This window comes from Crocuta crocuta, unplaced genomic scaffold (assembly GCF_008692635.1).
Source record: "Crocuta crocuta isolate KB4526 unplaced genomic scaffold, BGI_CrCroc_1.0 scaffold630, whole genome shotgun sequence".
In the NCBI taxonomy this organism is placed as follows: Eukaryota; Metazoa; Chordata; class Mammalia; order Carnivora; family Hyaenidae; genus Crocuta; species Crocuta crocuta.
In genome coordinates, this window is record NW_027532833.1 from 425237 (window position 1) to 434975 (window position 9739).

Consider the following 9739-nt stretch of genomic DNA (forward strand, 5'->3'; position numbering starts at 1 on the left):
TCTGCTTGGCACAAAGGAATCAAATTAAGATAGGAGGGAAAGAAGGAGTGGTCAGGGAGGGAGCTGTAACCAATGAATCAGATAGAGCCCTAGATTTCATTCTGAACACAAGTGAGAGTGAGCCAGTGAAGAAAGATAGCCTGAAGGGCATGAGATAGTGACTCTGAGACTGTAGCTAAAGCAGCCAGTCTGTGGATGGAAAATTAATGTGGGGGGAGAATAGGGGATTTCACTCCCCCGTGAATTCATCATGATCCTACTGTGTAAAGTTGTCACTGAAAGTATCATTTTAACAGTATTGCACTTTAGCAGTCCATTGCTGAGGTCCCGCTGAGTCCTCTGGCCTCTGTCGTGTCCACAGTGCTGCTGGGCAGTTCCGTTATGTGTCCTAATTAGCTCAGTCTCACCCTGCAATCTTTCATCTACTCTCTCCTCAGTAGTATTGATGACAAGGAATGGAGGCAGTAAGTGACCTGCATCGTGCCAGACACCTCTGTAATATGCATCAACTCTGGGATTCCTCATTGTAACCCTGTCAGGGGAGTGAAACTATTATTCTTTTTATTTTACAGAAGATAAAACTGAGATTGAGATCTAGGGTCATGCTGCTGGGAAACAGAGGAATTCAAATTTGAACCCCAACAATCTGGTTTCAGAGCCTGAGCTGTATTAAATAGTACCCCNTAAATAAAACATTTAAAATAAATAAATAAATAAATAGTACCCAGAACTCATGCTTTTACTTGCGCTTGGCCCCATTGGAGCAGACAACCTTGTGTGCTACCTCACAGGGCAAGTTGAGGCTCTAGGGCCTTAATTCCTCGTTTCTGGTTCCTATACTTAATATCTAGAACTCTTACCCATTTCCCGCCATCACAGGGGAAACAATACCCTTCTTCCTTACTTGAGGCTCCTCACTCTCCCAGTACATTAATCTTCTCGCTTCCTGTCACTGTAAGAATCAGGACCATATCTCATTGTTTCCTAGCATTCCTGTCTCCCACATGATCCTTTGTCTTCTGTCTTTATTCCTAAAACATTAGTGTCTTCTATTTAAAAAAAAAATCCAGGGGCGCCTGGGTGGCTCAGTTGGTTGAGCGCCCGACTTCGGCTCAGGTCATGATCTCGCAGTTCGTGGGTTCGAGCCCCACGTCAGGCTTTGTGCTGCCAGTTCAGAGCCTGGAGCTGCTTTGGATTCTATGTCTCCCTCTCTCTCTCTGATCCTCCCCTGCTCATGCTGTCTCTCTCTCAGAAATAAATAAAACATATAAAAAAATTTCTTTTAATCCAAATCTCTTCCTTTTACCCTGTACCTCCAAGTTTCTTAGAAGTGGACTGTTCAGTCATCTTTGTACCTTGAGAAAAGTTGTTCTAGTAAGTAAATTTGCACTTGATAAAGGTTATTTCGGTAAATTTTTAGCAGGCTCTCCAAGGAAAAAAGAAAGGGCTCAAATAAATAAGAAATGAAAGAGAAGTTACAACTGATAGCAGAGAAATACAGAGGATCATAAGACAATGATACTAACAATGATAGGTTCAACAAATCAGACAACAGTAGAAGAAATTGATACATTCCCGGAAACACATAATCTTCCTAGACTGAATCATGAAGAAATAGAAAATCTGAATAGACCAATCATTAGCAAGGAATTTAAATCAGTAATAAAAAAGAGTAAAAATAAACAAATGACCACCTCAAACTAAAAAGCTTCTGCACAGCAAAGGAAACCATCAACAAGATAGGCAACCTACTAAATGGGAAAACATATTTGCAAATCGTGTATCTGATAAGGGGTTCATATCCAAAATTATAAAGAACTCCTACAACTCAGTGGCAAACAGTCTTAAGTAAAAAATGAGCAGGCCTGGATGTTGTTTTTCAAAACAAGACCTACAGATGGCCAACAGACACACGAGAAGGTGCTCAACATCATTCATCATCAGGAAAATGCACATCAAAACCAAAATGAAGTATCACTGTGTCATACCTGTCAGAATGGCTACTTTCAAAAAGACCATAGCAGCTGTTGGTGAGGATGTAGAGGAAGCGAACCCTTGTGTACCGTTGGCGGGAATATAACTGGGTGGGACCACTGTGGAAAACTGTACAGGGGTTGCTCAAAACATTAAAAACAGAACTAACATATGACCTAGCAATTCCACTCTGGTATATGTCCAAAGAAAATGAAAACACGAATTCAAAAATATATATGCACCCCTATGTACATTGCAGTCTTAACAATCGCCAAAACATGGAAACAACCTGTGTTCAGTGATGGGTGCATGGAAAAAGGTATGGTGTATATACATACAATGGAACATTATTCAGCCATAAAAACTGAAATCTTGCCATTTGTGACAACATGGATCTGGATAGACCTTGAGGGTGTGCCAGAGTCAGACAGGAAGACACACGCTGTATGATTTCATTTGTGTGTAGAATTCAAAAAGCAACACAAATGCAACAAAACTCATAAATGCAGAGGAACAGACTGGTGTTTCCGGGTTGGAGGGGGAAAAATGGGAGAAGGGAGGTGAGGTACAAACTCCAGTCGTAAAATAGATAAGTCATAGGGATATAATGTACAGCCTGCTGACTATGGCTGACAGTGTTGCAGGGCATATTATATAACTGCGTGGTGCCAGGATGATACTAGATCTACCTTGGTGATCGCTTTGTAGCCTGTACACATAGCCAGTAGCGAGGCGGTGTACCTGAAACTGTAACATTAGTACAATGTCATGTGTCAATTACACCTCAATAAAAAAGTATATATTCATTTTCCGTAGGCCAGTTTTCATTGCTCTCTATTACACATACAGTCTCCTTACAGCAAATTCTACGTAATCACGTTTTTAAATTTAGATTTTAGTGTATTGATTTTAAAATAAACTGTTGTTTTGAGCTGTAAAGAAAAGATTATTTCGAACAAGGCAACTGTTGCTCCCCCTCAGCTCTGCACTGGTCAGGGCATTCCTGTTCTGTTTTATTCTGGGCGTACAGCTTGAACAATACAGACAGGAAGTTGTGTGTTCCTTGGAGAGTTGGTGAAGGCCCTTCAAATCTTGCCATGTGGAAAGGTGCCTGGATGGCTCAGTCGGTAGAGTATCTGGCTCTTGATCTTGGGGGTTGTGAGTTGGAGTCCTGTGCTGGGCACAGGGAATACTTAAAGCTCCAAGGAAAGGGATTTTTTTTTAATACCAAAGTTGTGAATAGAGATTGATCTGTCTTGAGAGAGGTAGGGAGTATTTTGTCACTAGAAGTTCTATCTGAACGGTCACATGACAAGTGGTTCTCGGGGCGATTTAAGCAAAAGATGTGTTGTTGATTATATAGCCTTTAAAGTAGGTCCTCACCTTACGTTCTGGAACAGCTCGATCCTTTAGGTCAGTCATTCAACCTGGGCTGCATAGAATCACTTGGCCGGGGGAGTTGAAGAAAAATACTAATGTTCAGCTCCTGTCCCAGTCAGTTAAATTGGAATGTTTGGGCTGTGGAGTAGACACTGGTATTTTTTCAGAAGCCCTCCAGTTGATTCCAATGTACAGCCAAGTCTGAGAACCTCTGATTTAGCCGAATCAAGGTAAACTGAATAAAATGCTATGCATTAGCATTTTAACTGTAACTATAGCATTTGAGTTCTGTGTAAGTCAGTATAATGTCCCTGCCATCGCATATTGTATTTACGCCCGATTCAAATTTGTATGTCTTATAACATATTAAAATACAGGAACAAAACAATTTCTAAAGAACCATAATGTATAGTTGCCTAGCATGAAGGATTTCATCTGTAGCTATTTTCTTAAAATGCAGGCATGCGTGCATGCACAAACACAGAAATTGCTTATAGCAATTAGTAAATGAATGAATGAGGTGATTGTTGGTCTCTATAGAATAATAAATTGGGTATTGTAAGTTTGGAATTGATTGCTTTCCCTTTTTATAAGGTATTGATCTGGGTCCATGTTGTCATGGGCTGGTCGTAAAGTGGGAAGCAGCCTGTAGGAATAAAAAGAAGCCCTTGACGTCGGTTGTTCGCTTTTCCTGGAGCCACTCAAAGACAGTACATTCAATACCACTACAAAAGTGCCAAATATGTTTTCAAACTGTTAAGTTTAGTTATGCATGTGAAAAGAACTGTTTTTTTTTAAAAAGAACCTTTCTCCTGAAGTAGTTTTCCACTTGTTTAATTTTCTCCTCCCTTCTGTTTAACTTTCTCTTTAAAGCTATTGGTGTCAGTAACCAGAGGGAAACCACCGTAGTCTGGGACAAGTTAACTGGGGAGCCTCTCTACAATGCTGTGGGTAAGCTGTTGTTCATGGATGTCAAATGCAAGGCCTTTCTCCACTTGCAAACACTGTCACTCTAAAATGTCTGGCTGCAGAAGCACGCGGTCCTGTTTTCTGTGTGCTCTGACGGGATGGGGAGAAGAGTCCTCTAAGAAATGCAGTTGTTAGTTATTTACAGATATTTATTCGCATCTTGAATTCTCTCTTTACCCTGCTTTCCTGCTTTCCCCTCTCCCTGACTATTTGTAGTACGCGAGTGGTTCTGTGTTGCCGGCACGGTTTCCTGGCCCCTGCTGTTTCTGACACCTAAAGGAATCTCCTCTCCTCCCTTCGAAACTCCAAATTATACACGCTCGCAGTCCTCTCTCTGTAAAGTACTGTGTACTTGTTCTTCCCGTTTGTAATTTTAATGGACTCCTCTGAGGTTATGAAAATAAGTCTCGAAATGTGAGCTCCTTCTGCTACACATTTGGCTCTTTCAGCAGGAGTTCAAAACCTCAGAATCTCAAATACACCAACATTAGGTATCACATCTTACTCAACTGTAAATGACCGTGAGTATATTTTAGCATACTCTTAACACAAGGCAGTTGCACTAAATGACGCTGTCACTTGCCGTTCTGTTGTAAATAAATACAGTCACTAGAAGGTATCATTCTACTTACAAATAGCAAAACACAATTTTTTTGTCCATAAAATACCAGGTTTGTGGGGCAGGGGCGAAGGCAGAAATTGTCAGAGATGGGATGATTTATAGAGTGAGCTGTTTTTACTTTAGAGTTACTTTAGTGGTATAGTTCCTTTAGTATTGATTGGAAAAAAGTGGTATTCAAGCAGAAAATATACTAAAAAGGTGCCTTGTAAGAGTAGCATGAATCCTGTGGAAATAATCTTTATAAAACATTAAGGTATTTACTGTTATTGTGTTACCATAGGAAGCATTTAGTATGTCATCTGTACTTGGGATCAAAAAATTAAAGACTCAAAAAATGTCAAAGAATTGCAGTCCCAGGTCCTGTTTCACAAAAGTACATTTTGTTCTCATTCTCCTGAGCAAGTCATTTTGAACATCAGTAAAGCAGGCTATTACAGTGTTCACTACTTATACCCAGGGTGTATTCTTTCCTGGATCGCTGTTAGCCAACTTCTTGAACTAGTTAGGGTTTTATTTTTTTTTCCCCCGTAGGGAAGAGAAGGACCTTCTCAAAGGAACCAGAAAGTTCCTGTTACACTCTAAACTTTGAATTGTAAAAATGCAACTTTGGACTTTGAGTTGACATTTTAAAATAATGCAACTAGGTTAGTTGAAGTTATACCTACAGTGAAAGACTTCAGTAAATATTTTACCAGAAATACTTTCTTTTTCTGATGTGCTTATCTACTCATTTCCTTTTCTTCTACCTGTGTCCTTCTGTGTCCCATTCTTTGGGCTTTTCAGTATTAATTTATACAACGCCTTAAGGGATATGAAGAACTTTTTTCAATCCTGAACCATGCACACATCTTGAGAACCTCCTCTGTGTTTGGTGCTATACTGGATGTATTGTAGAGGATATGAGTACCTGGCCAGCTTTTGTAAGCACTTTGTAATCTAGTTTTAGGAAAAGACTAACAGAGGGAATAGTGGACGAACTATGCCGCTAAATTCAATAGGAATTAGAGCAAGTACACATTAGTATGGATTTTGAATTCAGGGCATACCTTGGGGAATGTGGAACTCCATTTTAGGCCTTGAGGAACATGTTGGATTACATTAGGAAAAGGGAACATTGAAAGCTAGTGTGAACAAGCTATGAATGTGAAAGTGTGTACACGTATTTCACCAAAGAGTAAATGGACTGATGAGTTTTGAGAACAGAAGGATTTACGAGTTATTATTAATAGAACTAATAGTGATACTAATGCTCAATAAGTGCTAACCTTACTATGTACTAGGGATTGTGCCGAACTCTTTACCCGTATTATTTAATCTCAATGACCCTGGAGCAGGTTTTACTTGCCTTCTTTTACAAGTGAATTCTGGAAAAGCTCTGTAACTCCTCCAATGCTACATAGCTGTAAGTAGAGGTAAAGCCACAGTTTAGACATAAACCCATCCAACCCCAAAGCCTATGTCCTCATTTGGATAAAGAGGGCTTGGTGTGGATGTAGAGGGCTCTGAAAGCCATCCACTGGATGACATGGGATGACAAAATGAATAATAAAGGAGAGTTGAGCTTCCCATATGGTAGAATGGGTTGTTTCAACTGTCTACTGAGAACAGCTCAAGAAGTTGTACAAAACAAAGCAAAACTCTGTCTGAGGGACTGGAAGGTGACCAAGGCAGTGAGGGATTGTGGGGCCACGATGCTGGAGAGAAGGGAAGCCCAGAGCGATGAGCCTGACATTCGGTGTTGCTCATTCTGTAGAGATACGTGTAGCCTCTAAAAGGAGTAGCTGAAGTTAAGCGGCATTTTCATAGGTCAGTGGACATAGGGAGGCCAAAGGCAGTCAGGCTGCCAGGGCTGGAGATGAATATTGGTCATATCCTAGACTTTTGATTGCAAGTACAAAGGACCAACCCCAGAAGGGAGGAAAACTGGAAATACACCAACCCTCACAGGAACTGAAGCCTGGATTGATGTAATTTAAAGCCCTGGGTGGATTATGGTGATCTAAGATTGCTAATGCTTCTAGCCTAACTTCCTTTCAGAAACAAAAAGGAATTGTTTTTGGGGGAAAATTCTGTCTAGAATTTTTCATATATGATTTCTAGTTTTCTATTAAAAAAATCAAGCATACAAAACAAGACATAACTAGAAACTAACAGAAACAATCTTAGAAATAAACCCGTAGGGAATCCTGATGTTAGAGTTTTCAAACTTCACTTTTTTAAAGTTTATTTATTTATTTTGAGAGGGGGTGAGTGGAGAGAATCTGAAAAAAGCTGCACGTTGTCAGTGCAGAGCCCTACACGGGGCTCGATCCCACAGCCTCAGCTGAGACCATGACCTGAACCGAAATCCCAAGATGCTTAGCCAACTGAGCCACCCCAGAGAGTTCAAGAATTATCAGACTTTAATCATGATTAACATGTTCAAGGAATTCCTTGATAAGACTGATCTAAGAAGAGTTGGAAATATAAAAATAGAAATTCTAGAACTGCATTAAAAGCTCAGTTAATGAGTTTTATATCAGATTAGACGCAGCTGAAGATGAATTAGTGAACTGGAAGAAAGATCAGAAGTAAATATCCAGACTGAAGCACAGAGAGACAAAGGTTTAGAAAATACAGTAAAGAATCCAGGAGAAAGATGGAGGAAGGCGAGGATATCTAACATATTTGTAACTGGAGCCACAGAGGAAAAGGAAAAAGAAACAATAAGGTTTTTCAGATTCAGGAAGCACTGTGATTCCCAGGCATGGTAAACACAGAGTCAGCCATCTGTGAACATATGCGGAGGCCTAAAGATAAAAAGTAAAATTTTTAAGTAGCCAAAGGGTATGACCTTCAAGAGAGTCACACTGACTTGCAGGGGCTCCTGGCTGGCTCGGTCAGTGGTGCATGCAACTCTTGATCTTGGAGTCGTGAGTTTGAACCCCACATTGGGCACAGAGATAACAAACAAGTCTGTAAAGAAGAGAGAGAGGGAGCACCGCACTGACTTTCAGTTAATTTCTCAATGTAAACAAAGTTAAGTCAGAATACAATAGAATGAAATCAAGCAAAACCCCCACTGAAAGAAAAACTGAGCACTGTTTTGCCCGGAGAAGGAAAATGTTCTCACGCGGAAACCTGGCAATGTAAAGTCCTATAAAGGGTAAACGTGTAGGTCAGTCTAAATGAATTTTGACTGCATAAAAGCAATAACATATTATGATGTTCAAAATGTATTAAGAATTAAAACCATGGCAACAGTTGTACATGAAAGGAATTTGGGGTAGATGAGTTTCAACTGTTTTGAGGTCCTTATATTGTCAAGGATACATGTTTTAATAATCTCTAGGATGAGCAATGAGAGTAAAATAATGTATAGTAAACCAGCTAAAAAGGGAAAAAATTGAATGATTTTTTTTGGAAAAGACAAGAAAGGAAAGATAAAGGAATATGAAACAGGAAGTATGGACAAACAAAGCATTTAAATCCAAATATGTAAGTAAGTATATTCAAAAGAACAAGATTTGGGGCACTTGGGTGGCTCAGTCAGTTGAGTGTCTGACTTTTGGCCTCGGCTCACATCGTGATCTCACGGTTCATGAGTTCAGGCCCCTCACCGGGCTCTGTGTTGACAGTGCGGAGCCTGCTTGGGGATTCTCTCCCTCTCTCTCTGCCCCTCCTCTGTTTGTGTGGTCTCTGCCTCTCTGAAAATAAGTAAATAAACTTAACAAAATATATTAGAAAGGAGAAGATTTAGTTTCTCCACAGTAAAATATAGCAAAGGAGGGGGGACTGCTCATCAGTTAATGGCATTAGTGCAGAGAGGCACAGCCTGAGACACCTTTCAGAGGAAAGACACAACCCGTAGGTTTGTAAATCACATAGAGCATAAAGATGGAGGGTGGGGGGCAGGCGCGAAGCAGGGCTGCAAGGTTTTTAGCTTGAGAGAACAGAAGGAAACTAGTATTGAAAGGGTGCCCGCCTGGGAGACAAATAGCTTGCTGCTTTGAACAAGGCGAGTCCTGGACTTGGAATCAAAGCTCATTTCTGGGTACTTAGATCTGTGGTTCTTTGATAAAGAGATTGTTCTAGCATTAGATGGAGATTAAAAGGTGGTACCAGAGAGGTGATGGTGTCAGTTTATTATAGATGACTTCACTCTAGGAATGAGTGTGCGTCATTCAACAGAAGCTTCAGTGCCTTTCTACGTCCAGGTTCTGTGATGGCCCCTGGGCGTACAGTGACAAACCAGGCAGGGGACGGGCGCCGTGCTTGCCCTTGTGACTCAGAAGCCGAGGGATAGGAAGTGAGAAGGAGGAAGGGGAATAGAAAAAGAGGAGAGAGAAGGAGTAATTAGCTGGGAAGAGAAGTCACTAGGTCACGACAAGGATACAGACTCTGCCTCCAGTTGTGTCGCCCAGGAAAACGCTAAGGTGTCCTGTCTCCATGCACATCTGAGCTGGATATTAACAGGATAGTTAGTCTTCAGCAGCTTTCTCTGAAAACAGCACAAGGTGGGATTGATGGAAACAGAATCAGATTTTCACATATCTTTGTCCTTGAGCTTTGTCTTTGTTTTTACATCACAGTCTGTGGGTTTTACTCTCTCACCCCCTCTCTTTGTCCCTTTCTCTTGTAAATCTGTCCCTCTAGGCCTGTCCTTCTCTTCATCTCTCACTTTACTTACGTAACTCAGTTATGTAACCCATGAGCAGAATTTGTCATAGACTAGCAAATGGGAGAAGCAGTCTACACTTTCCTTTTTTAAAAAATTGCGTTTTATGTGGCCGCCTTTTTTATGGCTCGGTGTCT

General features: G+C 40.7%; 1 protein-coding gene across 1 annotated transcript in view; it reads left to right on the forward strand.

Annotated features, from left to right (window-relative positions):
• The window catches only part of GK (glycerol kinase), a 75769-nt gene that overhangs the window by 18345 nt on the left and 47685 nt on the right, over positions 1–9739 (forward strand). The window contains exon 4 of the mRNA XM_077745321.1: positions 4228–4305. Within this exon, the coding sequence (XP_077601447.1) occupies positions 4228–4305 (78 nt within the window). The remainder of the gene's footprint in view (positions 1–4227; positions 4306–9739) is intronic.